Source organism: Peromyscus maniculatus, chromosome 15 (genome assembly GCF_049852395.1).
Source record: "Peromyscus maniculatus bairdii isolate BWxNUB_F1_BW_parent chromosome 15, HU_Pman_BW_mat_3.1, whole genome shotgun sequence".
Classification (NCBI taxonomy): Eukaryota; Metazoa; Chordata; class Mammalia; order Rodentia; family Cricetidae; genus Peromyscus; species Peromyscus maniculatus.
Genome location: NC_134866.1, coordinates 76,808,249 through 76,822,658, shown reverse-complemented (window position 1 = coordinate 76,822,658; position 14,410 = coordinate 76,808,249). Strand labels below are relative to the sequence as shown.

Here is a 14,410-nt window from a genome sequence, read left to right as displayed (position 1 = left end):
CTTATTCGACATATTCTGTCTTCCTTGTCAATTCTGAAGGGTTATGTGGGGCGTTTACCCACCACCCCCACAGTTCCCCAGAGTTTTCTTGAGTGCAATCAGCAGGAAATATTAGATAGAAGGATTTATAGTGGAGAATTTTGTGGAGATAAACAGATAGAAAACAAAGGATAGCCTCGAGAGGGCCTGGAACCAATTCCAACGGGCCCCGACTGTCTCTGCCCCAGGGTATTTATAGAGATGCCAAGGGGTGAAGCAAAAGACCTCCTCCCCCAGCACTGCCAAGTGCAGGCCATCTCAGACACCTGCACTCGGGCCCGTGGTCCTAATCATCCTCTCTATGCAGATCTGCTGGGTAGAGCCACGAGGAACCCGAGAACAGGCTCCCACAGGGTTACTTGCTGTTATTTCTTATGCCTTCTTTTTTTTTTTTTTAATTTATTTTGAGTCAAGTGTTTAATGGCAGTAACTTCAGCATTTAACATTTGTATACCTAAAATAAAGCCCAGCTTTATAGTTTCCTTTGGTATTTTTTGGATTTCTAGAGAAAGGAATGTTGTCAATATTGTAATAATAACTACAACCTCACTATGAAGTCCAAATATAGTCTTCATTAAGAATTTGTAGGGTGATGTCATGCTTTAAAAGTTTCTATAAACCGATGGATGGAATCCAATTAGATTGTGATCAGTTGCTTTATAATGGACTTTATAAGTTGATAGACTTGACTCTGTTATTTTCTTGGATCGTCACACTATTTATTTATCAGAATCATGACTTAATTTGAAAAACATTTTACAACGACTATAAAGGCCTTTGATTTTTCCCAAAGTAGATGTTCTGTTACATACAAGAACTTGGGGTATTTATTTACACCGTGTATGTGCCTGGCGTGTATGTGCCAGTGCCCATTCTTCCCCCACTCAGCATTGTACTGGTGGAGGATCGCCCCGCTCTGTGGGTAGTGTGCTCCTCAGTGCCCGCTCCCTCCCCGCCATTTCTCCCCGCCTAGCTCAGTGCCCCCCTTTGTCCCCATAGGAAGTATTCCGACTCTGTAAACAAGGTGGTACTGTGTTTGCAGAAACCTGCCCTTCTGCCCCACCAGGCCAGCGGGAAGCGTTCTTTCCCATCAGGCACAGAGCGGATCCCTGATTGGGCTGCCTGAGGATGTGACATTGCAGTGCATGAAGACAGACCCTTCACATGCTGGCCTTCAAGACTTCCTCAGTGCTCTGCTGAAAAACAGCAGTTTGTGGATTCCCCATCTTGGGGATTAGTGTTACAAATAAGGCTGACATTTCAGTGAGAAGTATCCAAAATTAGTCACTTTTCCTGTACTGTTTGCAAACTATGGGCTTCCCTTTGCTGATGCTGATGCACTCCCTGAAGTTACCAAACTGACCTCTTCCTCTCCAAACCAGGGCAAGCAATAAAGCCTCAGGTGCCGAAGATCAGTTCTCTCATTTTTTTTTCTAACTGATAATGTATAAAACGTTAAGTTTGGTGAACGTGTGCATCTCAGACTAACAAGTGACTGCTGTTCATCTTAGCTTTCTTGTTTGTTTGTTTATCTATTTATTTATGTGTCTTACAGAACAGAGATCATACAGTTTTCCGGAACCACCAGGAGAAAAAAGGTACGTTGAGGGTTCCCATTTCTTCAGGGTCCACTGATGTCTCTTTGGAAATGTCTGTACATCACTTTTCCTGTCTGTCCCATAGTTGGTGAGAGGTTTCTGGGTGATAAGCTACCCAAGCCCCACCGTTCCCTCTCTGGAGTCAGTGTAGTCAGACAGACGTCCGTTTTCTCTCCTCAGGCGACAGGCTGCAGGGCTGGGGACTGGGGCCTCTGGTTTAGGTTATTTTCAGACCTGAACATCTCAAGGGGCGGTGAGGACCACCAGCTTCACAGGCTGCAGGATTCCTCTACATCTGCTCTACCGCCAGGAGAGTCTCTAGCGACAGTTCGCCAGGGGATCGTTGTGGAAAGCCTATGGCATAAGCACCCCTGCCCTCTGTGGATTTACACGCTTGTTCTTACCCTCTGTGGACTTACACGCCTGCCCCTGCCCTCTATGGACTTACATGCCTGTCCTTATCCTCTGTGGACTTACACGCCTGTCCTTACCCTCTGTGGACTTACATGCCTGCCCCTGCTCTCTGTGGACTTACACGCCTGCCCCTGCCCTCTGAGGATTTACATGCCTGCCCCTGCTCTCTGTGGACTTACATGCCTGCCCCTGCCCTCTGTGGACTTACATGCCTGCCCCTGCCCTCTGTGGATTTACACCCCTGCCCCTGCCCTCTGTGGATTTACACCCCTGCCCCTGCCCTCTGAGGATTTACACCCCTGCCCCTGCCCTCTGTGGATTTACACCCCTGCCCCTGCCCTCTGTGGACTTCTGCTTAGCAGTGTTAGGTTTGATACAGGCGCGGCCTTCAACTCCCCCAGGCTTCTGCTTACTGTGTAGATCTGAGGCTTGAAGGCCAGCAACCAGCTGTTTATCCTCGAATGCAAAGCTGGTGCCATGGCCAAGCCCGGGAAGAGACCAGGCTGCAAGTGAGATGGCCGAGTTCTGTTGGCTTTGAGCACCTCGCTGGCATTCTCAGCCCTGGGCTCATTGCAGAACAAGGGACGGAAACGGCTGAATGGTCGGCTTTAAGGACTCTCTGGGGCCGGGCAGTGGTGGCGCACGTCTTTAATCCCAGCACTTGGGAGGCAGAGGCAGGCGGATCTCTGTGAGTTCGAGGCCAGCCTGGGCTACCAAGTGAGTTCCAGGAAAGGCGCAAAGCTACACAAGAGAAACCCTGTCTCGAAAAACCAAAAAAAAAAAAAAAGGACTCTCTGGGAAGCAGTGAAGTAGCCTTAACTTTGGTGGCATGAATCCTAGCGCTCTGGAATTTTTTACCATCTAGATGAAGATGTCTGTTTTCTTTTAAACCTCCCCAAGAAAGCAGCAGTAAGGAACAGCCACCTTTGGTTCATTCAGACAAGAACAGAAACTTCCAGCTACCCAGAGGAAAACTAGGAATGCCTGCCGTTGAAGGATGGAGTGATGACAGGGTGGCATTAACAAAGACGGTGATGACGCTGGTGACAGCCGACGCAGCAGCAGCTGACAGCTGCTGGGTGGTCGCATGGGCCCCTGCTGTCCCAAGCCGGTTATATCGAAGGGGTCTGTTTCTCCTATTGACAGCCATCTTGGTTGTCGATTCACTGTCTTCGGAATCCTGTCTCTCCAACAGTTGCAGTAACAGTAGGCTGATTATTGAGACATTTTTAAAAGTAAGATTATTTTCTGTTGGGAGGTTGTGAGATGAGAGGAGCCATGTCAACACTTGGTCAAGTCACGGCTCGTACAGTAATGTCACCTGCACGGCATGTGTGGGGGAGGTGCCGTTCTTACCCCTTGTCGCTCCCGTTCATTTCTGTTGTTTTTCTCTCTTGGTCTCACCCTCTCACTCATGCTCTTAGAGGACACAGTTGGCTCCACTAGGGGAGATCTGTCTTCTCCTTGACTCTATTCCTGGTGTCTCTTTGGCTATGCCAAGAAGGTCCCCGGCCACACCTGATGTTTTGCATTAGTCATCCTGTAGGTAATTACTCAAGGAACTTCCTTCTTTGGGATTCTCTTACTTAGACTGGTCAGTTTCTGGGGAAAAAAAAGAAAAGGACATATCTAAGATAAAAAAGGACTTACTCCAGACCTTGTAGGCTCATTGCAATAGACAAGCATTTTCCCAGTTCACTGGCAATTATACAGTACAGATCATCATCATACCAATGACTGTCCATTTTAAATGAATTCCATCTAATTAACTATCCTTAAAGCATCTAAGTGTTAAAGGAAGTATCACTACGTTGATCCTCAATTTGCGTAGTGGAAACTTACTGGAATGCTTTGAGTCCAGTTCACTGAAAATAATAGGTTATCAATAAAATTGATTAAGGTTAAGACTTGAAGATCCATATTAACACATTTGAAATATCTGTTTACCTGTTAAAAAAGGTGTCACGGGTTTCTGAGGAACAGGGTTTATAAGACTTCATGGTGGGAAATCCCGTTGGTCATTGTGGGAGCCAGTTTTCGGGTTCCTCATGGCTTTACCCAGCAGGTCCGAATAGAGGATGATTAGGACCACGGGCCCGAGTGCAGGTGTCTGAGATGGCCTGCACTTGGCTGTGCTGGGGGAGGAGGTCTTTTGCTCCACCCCTTGGCGTCTCTATAAAAACCCTGGGGCAGAGACAGTCGGGGGCGTTGGAATAGGTTCCAGGCCCTCTCGAGGCTATCCTTTATTTTCTATCTGTTTATCTCTGCAAGATTCTCCACTATAAATCCTTCTATCTAATATTTCCTGCTTCCCACACTCAAGAAAACTCTGGGGAACTGTGGGGTTGGTGGGTAAACGCCCCACAGGTCATCAACCTGATATCTGAAATTGAACATGTTTTGTTTGGGGATGTTGAAAATAACTTCTTTGGAGTTTTATAAATTTAGAAGTCATTTAAACTTGTTAGTTCTTGTCCAGAGCAGCTAATTGCTAAAGGAATACAGCACAGTCAAATTTGATTAAAACACAGAGTGAACCAATCTCCTGCATGTGCATGTAGGCAGCACCCCCCCCATTCTCATACCTGAACAGGGGCTTATGTGTGTGCTCTCCATTCTTCTACCAGGGTGAGGGGGGTTCTAACTCCTTAATATTCCCTGTTGGTTTGTTAACACTTAGATTAAGTCTCCTCTACTCTGAGCCTAAGGAGTGAATGCCATCGTTTTATAGCATTCTGAAGAACATGGTATAGTGCCGACAACTTACAGATTTTTAATAAGAACTAATAGTTTCTTGATAAAATCTTCCGTGGCATGGAGAGTAGAAATAGTAGAAGTTGAGGAACCAGGCATTGATTTTCTCTTATTTGTGAGAGTTCAGTCTCTTCCTTCTAGGAATGGCTATATGGAATAGGGGAGAATAAAATGTTCATGGTGAAGTTACTTCCAGTAGGCAGCCTGTAGACTCTCGGCTCCTCTATGACTAGGCTCAAGTTGCCAACCACCTGGCTGAGTGGGAGAGGCTGAACCTACAGATGCGTCATCTGTTTCTCAGCTGGTACAGACCAGGGAAATGCCTGTCTACTGAACACCCCCCCCCCCCGTGTTCCCAAGACAATAAAATCACTTCCACGCTGCCAGTTATTTGGTTTCTCTGTGTCTCAGGAAATTTCTGTTGGCATATCAGATCAGGTGGATGAGTTTTTCCAGGGCAAGATTATCAAAGTGTATTGCCCAAGTATTTCAGTATAGCTTTGAGGAATCCAGGGGAAGTGGAGACAAGTGTGTGGTGGCTACTCCTTCTATCCGATTCTACAGTTGTTAGCATTGCTATACGGTTGCTTTATCAAATCTAGTAGCCTGCTCATCCCACTATAAGGATATAAAGGGATATATTTTTAGTTAAGAAGCTGCTGTTTTTCTCCTTGCAACCATTTTAACCTAAAACAAAGTCTAGCCATGTTCATACAGACGTCTGTACAGCATGTTTCATACTGTCCTTTGGCCCCCCGTTAGGCCTATAAAGGCCGGTCACAGAGTCCTTCCTTTGTAGAATCCAAGAAGAAGAGTGGGATGAGTACATCATTCCTGCAAAATCTGAGTCTGAAAAGTACAAAGTGAGCCGCACATTCAGCTTCCTCATGAACAGGATGACCAGCCCTCGGAACAAATCTAAGGTAATCCAGGGGGTGTGCCTACCTGCCATCAAGTCCTCAGCCGTCAGTGGAGTTTCCACCTGTGCCCCCTTTAGATCACCCGCCTTTGATTGCGTGCGCACCTTCCTTACGGATTCTTGTCAGGTCCTTAGGAATATTAAGGTACCCATGCAGGGGTCAGTTCATGTTGATGCATGAGTTCTGTAAGAATGCCTGCTGACAGCTGGTTCCTTTTTGCATTTTCCTCCCACTTTGCTATTGTGACCCGCTGCTTCCGAAGATGAAAAACAAGGACGCGAAAGACAAAGAAAAACTGAGTCGACACCAGTTTGTCCCGGGAACCTTCGCCGGGGTTCTGCAGTGTTCGGGTTGTGATAAAACGCTCCTGGGAAAAGAGTCACTCCAGTGTGCCAGTAAGTCCTTGGGTCCGGTGTGTAATGTGTCTTCTCCACATCGTGTTAGCTCCCCAAGGGTATAGCTACTGCTCACACGTTACACAAACCTTCTCGTGAGGGCCTCACGGACCCTGGAGCTGTTTGCCTTGCGGTGGTCAGTACTGGTCGTTCGGTACTCTTTGTCCGCAGTTGATGACTTTCTTAAGTCCGGGCCTGTCGCCCTCACTGTCGGCTGGATGTCTCCACTTGGATGTCTCACAGCTTTTTGAATGTTGCAGGCCTAAAAGTGAGCGCTTGATCCCATCCCGGTGCTTACTGACAAGATTTTAGAGGGTTTGTTGAGGGCTCCCTTTCTCTTGCATGAGACAGCCAGCCCTTGGGCAACTCTGTTGGCTCTCTTTTCAGTGAGTATTTCAAACCCACCCACTTGTTACTCCACCAGTATTCTCAACTGCTCTAGAGCCGCCATCCCAATAGGTCCCTTTGTACCTTTGCTACCTGTATTGGTTTTTTTCTGTTGCCGTGATAAACAACATTGATAGGACCAGCAGGTCATTCTTTAATGACAGGTTCCTGACAGGAAGGACCAGGGGATCAGAAAGTAAGAAAGTAGGAAAAGTGTGGACTCAGAAGGTCTTCCATAAGCTATGCATGATGCCGAGCAAGTTTATTAAGTATGACAGTTTATTAAGAACTGTCATGCAATGGGAAGAAATCAGCAGGAGGCTAACCTAGCAGTGTTGCAGAAAGGGAACCGAGGCTATCTCAAGTCCGTCAGACGGAGTGCACAAAACCGGGGGATCATTAACCACAGCCCTTCAAGTGTGTGTGGGCGGGGAGTTGCCTTCTTGGCATCCAGAAATCTGCAGCTCCCCCAAGGCCTTGGCCCAAGTCATTACTGGCCTTGCCAAGCATATACCTGGGTTTAGACAAGGAACTAAGTTCCTTCTCTATGCATCAGGGTCTCAGGGAAGGTCCTGGACTGGCCTGACCCTCAATACACTGTAACCAAAAGCACCCCCGAGAGGGGAAGAGTTACTAACCTCACACATCCTGATCACAGTGCATCATCAAGAAAAGCCAAGACAGGAGCTCAAACAGGGCAAGACCTGCGGGGACTGTGGAAGATTGCTGCTTACTGGCTGGTTCTCTGCGGCTCACACGACTTGCTTTTTACACAACCCAGGACCAGGGGCAACAAGGCCAATAGGGAGCTGGACCCTGCCACATCAATTGTTAATTTAAAAAATGCCTATAAGCCAATTGATGGAGGTATTTTCTCAGTTGAGGTTCCCTCTTCTCAGATGACTTTACTTTGAGTCGAATTGACCAAGAACTAACCAGGACACAAGATAAGGCTGTTCTCAAGGCATCTGCAGGGGGAGGGGGAATCCCTAATGTCTTACAGCGGCTACAAAGCCCTGCCTGGTCTGTTTCTCTTCTCTCTCCTTGCTCTCTTTGTTCTGGCCAAACTGCCGTCTTTACTGTTCTTCCAACAAGCCGGCAGCCTCTTGTCTTAGTGCCCCAGGCCCGACCACTCTGTGTCTAACTTGCCATTTCCCTCCTCCCTGAATCCCAGGCCCTATGATTCATCACCATCTGTGTTCTGGCATATTCTCCGTGCCATTTTTCTTGTCTCTCTTTCACCATGAGTTCTGGAAGGGGGGAGGGGTGCATAGTCATTTTTCATAGCCCCCATAGGTGCCATCACAAAGCTGACCCTTACCACGTAGGCTCAATTAATGTCTGCTAACGTGAACTGATGCATAAGCAAGACCCACCATTGTTGAGTCCATTAAGTGCGTGTTGATGGCATTGTGGCAGAAGCCGGAAATTGCTGAAAGTACTTCAGACATGCTCAGTTATCAAATCCATTATTGCTTTAAAAAATAAGTGTGGGAAGACTGATAGAAGATGTATGGCTTGAATAGAAACATATTATCTAAAAATTTCTACCTGTGAAAACTTTGATATTAATATATCATTTTATACATTATGTATATTTAATATTGTACAAACTAGCGAGTTTTATTATGGCATTTTATACATGTATGTAGTATACCTGCATCATCTTCAGTTCCCTACTGTCATATCCTGCTACCCCCTCTGACTGTTACCCTCCCTCTACCTCCAAGCCCCCCTCTGTTCTCATATAGAGTTTCTGTTATTACTGTTTTTCCATGTATACACACATGTAAATATACAGATACAACCCAAGTCCATTTAGTATTGCGCTTGTTTTGAGGGCTGAGCACCTAGCATTGAATAGCCACTTAGAGGGCTCATCCCCAGGGACGTCTAATTCTCCCTCTCTCAGCATTAAATACTTATAGTCACTTCTAACCCTAACACGTTTGCATCAGTCTTTAATGCTGGAATTTCATTTGATGATAATATCAAGAGTATTTAGTTATTTCTTATTGTACACTTACTTTTCCCCTATAGTTTCACAATATAAATGAACACTTATTTTCACACAGCTCTGTCTACATTACTGATTACTCCCTTAGATTGAATTCTCTAACCAGTATGTGAGTTAAAATGTACACAGTGGTTTTTAGAATTAGTTGGGGTTATAAGGTCTTCACTGGGAGGGGAGTGTTGGTCACTTAAACTTGGATTAATATTACATTTTGACATTGGGTAGTAGACTACAACAGTCTCTACTGTGTTAGGTGGATAATTATCATCTATGTATAAGAGTTAATAGCTCTAATCTTACAGACAAGTGTGAGACAGTACATCGTAGAAGTACTCAAAACCTTGGTGCCATTTTCTCTGTTAGCGTCTGGCATGCTAGCAGCTCATAGACATTGCAGTTCTGTAATGGTCTCATGTACGCCTGGGCTTAGTTGCTTGTGTTTTGATACAACATTCCTCACAGACAAACTTTAATTAATATTGCTGCACTTTGATGTCCTTTCTTGCCTTTTGTATTGAGTTCGGCTTGTTTCAAATTAAGGTTCCTCTAGCTTTTCCTTTCTCTGTGTGTCCCTTAGCTGTTCCTGTGGTTTTCATTTGGGGGTGTATGTCTTTAATTTAGCTAGAGAGAATCTGTAATGTAATGGAAAGATCTTGTTTTTATAACAAAGGGTTTTCCTTATTTACATTTAATTTTACCGCTGCCAACTCTCATTGATAGTTCCTGGCTGTTTTTCTTGCTGTCTGGCTCAGCGCTTTAGACCATGTGTTGTTTGCTTTTATCGTCTCCTGCAATTTGGCAAGATAAGGGCTTTTAATATCTACTAATGATAGTGTTATGGCGGTGTAAGGCTCATAATTTAATACAGTTTTATCTTCCTTTATGGGTGCCTCCTTCTCCCTCTATTAGTACACTCAATTGTTGTATTGTTGCGTTCTCTTTGACATTGTTGGCCGAACTTTTCAGGAAGGACTTGGATGCTTCAAGAGCAGTTGGATGTTTTCTTCCACTTCTGTGTGTATACTTACAATAGCCTTACAGCCCCTCCACCTCCACCTCTGCCCCCTCCCTTCCTTCTTTCCATTCTTTCTTCCTATCTTTTTGTTTTGTCAAGCTAGGGTCTCTTGTAGCCCAGACTGTCCTCAAACTTACTGTGTAGCCAAGGTTACTTTGAGCTCCTGACCCTCCTGCCTCCGTCTCCCAAGTGCTGAGATTATAAATGCACACCACCAAGCCCAACTTTCTCTTTTTAGCCTGGGTTACTACTTGCTTTTAGGCTGGAGAGATGCCTCAGTGGCTAAGAGTGAATGCTGTTCTTTCAGAGGACCTGAGTTTGGTTCCCAGAACCCATGCTGGGCATGGGTTTAACCACCTGTAACTCCAGTTCCAGGGGGACCTGATGCCCCTGGCCTCTGTGAGCACCTTTGCTCAAATGAGCATTCCCACATACAAACACATAGACATAATTAATAAAAATAAATCTTCAAAAATGAAAAAAAAAACCCTTGTCAATCCATTCTTTAGTTTTCTGATTCTTCTCTCAGGAGAGGATGAGATGGGATAGTTTACTGAAATAAATAAGCACTTTGCTTAGTCCATACTCAAAATGTAATTTACATGGATAAATAAAGCCTTAGCCCAAAGTCTTTCCCTTCAAGCTCCCGTCTACAAGGTCCAGTGCGGTTGAGCCTTTACTGCTACTGCGGGAGAGTCTGGGGCCTGGGAGAACTGAGTCCTTCATTAGTAGCCCTACTTCTCTCTACCTATATGCTAAAGTACTTTTAACTTTTTCATCACACGGATGTTGTCAGAATGTGTCTACAGTGCGTATCGTTTCCTTGGTTTTGTTAGGAAATAGCGAGACTTTTGAGTTCGCTCCCGAGCTCTAGCTCTCTCTCCTTTGAGCTTGCTCGTCCAGCTTTCTGACGTTCTTTCCTGTTGTAGCTTGGCCTCTCACTGCTCTGGCTTCATTTCCTCTGGCTTTCTTCTTAGACAAGTGTCGTCTCTGATATCTGCCCCTGGTCTACTTTATAATCACAATCTTCCTCACATCCTGGGATCTTTGAAGTTTGATTTCACAGCAGTCCTTTGATATCTTGGTCACGTGGGTCCGCTTCCATTCAGTTGGAAATCTGCTCTTGCCCTTCACCTGCCTGGCAGTCTGTCTCACAAAGGCCCCACTCTCCTCTCATCCTGTTGGCCCGCCCCACATCCTCTTCTCCCTCCATGCCCTCAGGTTTGATTTCATGGGAACCTCCTCCCCTGCCCTATCAGAAGCACATTTCAAAAATCTACATTTCCATCTCTGTCTCCAGGCCCGAGGAGGCCCAGTGGCTGGCTCTTCCTGTGAGTTTCCCACTGAGCTTTCTGCACTGGTCTCTCAGAACCTCTGCTTTTCCTTTCCTCCCGTTTGGTTGGGAATAAGAGGGGAAAAAATGGATTTCAGTGTTCGTCTGGAGAGCCAGGCTATAGAGTCGCCTTGCTCTGCTCATTGGCATTAGCTAGTTGGCTGAAATGCCTCTTTAGGACCGAAGGCTGGTCCTAAAGAGGCTCAGCCCCCTGCCTGGCTCACAGTGGGCTGCTGGGTCTTCTGCAGCGTGGCTTTAGTGAGCTGGAATGGGTTTTTTTATGAACCAGCTCCCAGAGACATTTCAGTTACAGAACAGGGGCTTCTCCTGAGAGAGGCAGTGTAGGGGTGGGTGATGAGAGAGTGGCAGGTAGATAGGAAAGGGACATGACAGCCTCCAGACTACAGCCCCCATGGATGCTCATGTACACAAAGACAACCCGGTCTCTGTCCCCGTGGGCAGAAAGCTTGTCTTACCTCCCTTTAGGGAAATGAAGCCATATGAGCAAGTGGCAAAGTATTTTCAACTAATTTGCCTGCTTCCAATATGTATATGTGCAGGGGGGGTGCATGTACCTTTGAGTGCAGTTGCCTACAGAGGTTAGAAGAATGTGTTGGATCCTCTGGGGCTAGACTTAGAGGTGGTTGTGAACCGCTGATTGTGGGTTCTGGGAACTGAATTCCAGTCTTTAGCAAGAGCGGTATGTGGCGTTAACTTTTAAGCCATCCGTATAGGAATTTCTTCCTGTTGAAGCTGACAGCGCATTTTTTTTCCCTGTCAGCATTATTGTGGGCTTATTTCTTCCCATCCCCCTAGACAGTTGGCCTGATGCTAGAGTTGAAGGTTACTGTCAGTCAAGCCTCAGAAATCCCTGAGGACGTCATGCATGCAATAGGAAGTGAGCTGTCAGGTGTCTAGCACACAGCTGCAGGCTTTCTAATATATAAGGTAATTACAGACGGTGGAAACCATCTCCAAGGAACTCACAGTTCCCACGTGTGCGTGCGTAGGCTGGCGTGGAGCTATGCACCATTTAAATATTTGACTCCATAAAGGTGTGTACTTCTTTGTGTCATTCTTATAATAAAAGTGTGATGTGCTCTTAACTTCGGATTCTCTGACGTCAGATGGAAACGTTTGTGTCTTCTCTTTCAGACTGTAAGGCAAACGCACACAAGGGCTGCAAAGACGCCATGCCTCCATGTACCAAGGTAAGCGTGCTCTGTTGCCTAGCTTGCTTGCTCAGGTCGTCTGCTGCTGGACACTGAACTCTTACGGCTGTTGGACTTACTGTTGCGGTGGTAACACACACTTAGCGTGTGTGACTATTCAGCTGCTCACGTTTAACACCAGAGAGAAGATCCGCTCGTGTTAGGTGAGGTGAGGGCAGGCTAGGCTTTCCCTTAGAGCGATATTGTCAAGCAGCCATCTTCAGAATTACCCAGAAGGCCATAAAAACCTCAACTTCTAGGTCCCCTCCCAGGTTTTCAGATTCTGTAAGCCTGAGTGGGTCCTGGGGATGTGTGTTTCTAGCACCTTCCCAGGGAGGCATGGAGCTGGGGGGGGGGCACATTTGGGACAGGGTAACAAAGGTGATGGCAGTTGCCATTCCAGTCCTTTGTCGCCGTCACTCCACAGTCACGGGTGAGATGTGTGCGAGTTTGAGCAGGAGGCTCCTGCAGTGGGGGGAGGGGGATGGATGTTACAGAGCTCGGTGTTAACTGATACGCTTGAGGGTTGTTGTAGAAGGTGATGCCCCAGAGCTTGGGGCGGTCATCCTCGGCAAGAGGAATACGGAGAGGTAGAGAGACACAGAGAGAAACAAGGCGGTGTTGGTAGAGGCCTCCTTCTGCGGGGACTGTCTGCATGAGCTATAGATGTCAGCTGTCCCCAGGGTTCTAAGCCCTGAGCATTCATGAGGCTCATCCCCCATTCTTCCTGGCCCATTCATTGTCACCACACTCTACTTTTGTTGTATTTACTGTTTTTTTTGGCTTTGAATAATTCTTTGAAATAAATAAAATAATGAATAGGAAGTAGATAAGAATCCTGTTCTGTGGTGTAACCATGGGTACATACATTCTCGTAGCCCAGTGGTGCTTTGATCTTACTTTATGTGTTTCTAATATTTTTTTTACTAGAAATTCCAAGAGAAATACAACAAGAACAAACCACAAACCATCCTTGGAAGTAAGTGATGTGGGAAAATGACAAGACCTTTTAAAAATGTAGTGTATACCATACTTTTTCCATTGTAAAACTGCCTCCTGCTTTGTTTTCTCATTAGACCAATTATTTCTTCTCCATAACATATGCATGGCATAGTTTTTAGCTATGCAAAGAAGTCGAGGAGGATCTAAACTTCTAGGTCAGCCTAAGAGTTTCTGCACTGTATACCGAGCGTGATCTGGGTACCATGGGAACTATATGGAAATAGTGTTAACTGATGGTCTCAATTCTAATGTTGTTGATTGGAATAGAGCCTATTGATTTAATCATTTGGGGGGTAAACAGAGACGTTGCATTAAATGTATGTGATTTTATGTTTTCCTAATAGTGGCATATACTCACCTGTAAGGATATATGCTAAAGTCTCCTTAAGGGTCACACGGTTGAGTAGAAAAGAAGCCTTTGGCTTTGGAATCCATCCATTCTCACGGGTCCCTGTGGTCCAGTGTTTTGGAGACCCCATGCTTGGATTAGTTGCATTTGAGGCTGTAGTCTTTTTAGCACCTTTAGTGTGATGCTGAAATTACAAAGGCGTGCTGGAGTTTTATTTGTATATTTCTAAATGTGATGGCTCCGCTGCTGTTGTTTTAATTATACACTGCTGAGGTTTAAGTGGTTGCTCTTAAACAGTAACTGTTGACACTTCCTTGTGTTACAAGCGAGGGGCCAGGCACACTGATGTGTCCTCAGTTTGAAACACATTTGCTTTGCCGGGCGAGGTTTTGTAATTTCTTCTATCTGAAGTGGCATTGCATGATAAGGGACAGGAATTTTAAATGCCTGGTCACTTTTCTCTTCAGTGCAGAGTGTGACTGGCCTCTTGAACACCACTCCGGTGGGGACAATTAAGTGTGCTAAGTCATGGTGACATGCTTTTGGGTGTGGTGTTGTGCAAATTAGTTGGAGCTCTCTTGTCACAAAGTCCCTTGCTTTGACCTCAAAATCTCCTGACATCAATTCTGAGATGCTTCTCGTTTTCATGAGGTTAAATGGGTGACTGAATAGATACTTAGAATTTAGACATTTAAATGCCGTCTGCTCCTCTTCTTTATGTGGAATCCATGAGACTGACACAGAGGTGTGTACATTCCCTTGTTACATCCTGGGATCTGGGTAAACGTTTCCCCCTTTTGCTCTAGAGCGTGGACTCAATAGCTACAATCCAAAGGGGCTGCAATACTCACTCAGTTGTTTGTGGTTCACACCAAATGTGAATGTGTTTGTGCCCACTTGTTTTCAGTATATGAGAGAAAACAGCCCGGCTGGGCTTTGGGCTGAGTTTTGCTCCATAAGGAGCGGACTGTCCAGC

The 14,410-nt window shown here is 45.8% G+C and overlaps 1 protein-coding gene across 3 annotated transcripts in view; it reads left to right on the top strand.

Annotated features, from left to right (window-relative positions):
• Nucleotides 1–14,410, top strand: part of Arhgef28 (Rho guanine nucleotide exchange factor 28) — a 313,627-nt gene that overhangs the window by 227,628 nt on the left and 71,589 nt on the right. For all 3 annotated transcript variants that reach the window (XM_076552103.1, XM_016004227.3, XM_006985761.4), the window contains 5 exons: nt 1,595–1,637; nt 5,605–5,728; nt 5,988–6,120; nt 12,028–12,083; nt 13,014–13,062. In XM_076552103.1, coding sequence (XP_076408218.1) covers nt 1,595–1,637; nt 5,605–5,728; nt 5,988–6,120; nt 12,028–12,083; nt 13,014–13,062 — 405 coding nt within the window. The remainder of the gene's footprint in view (nt 1–1,594; nt 1,638–5,604; nt 5,729–5,987; nt 6,121–12,027; nt 12,084–13,013; nt 13,063–14,410) is intronic.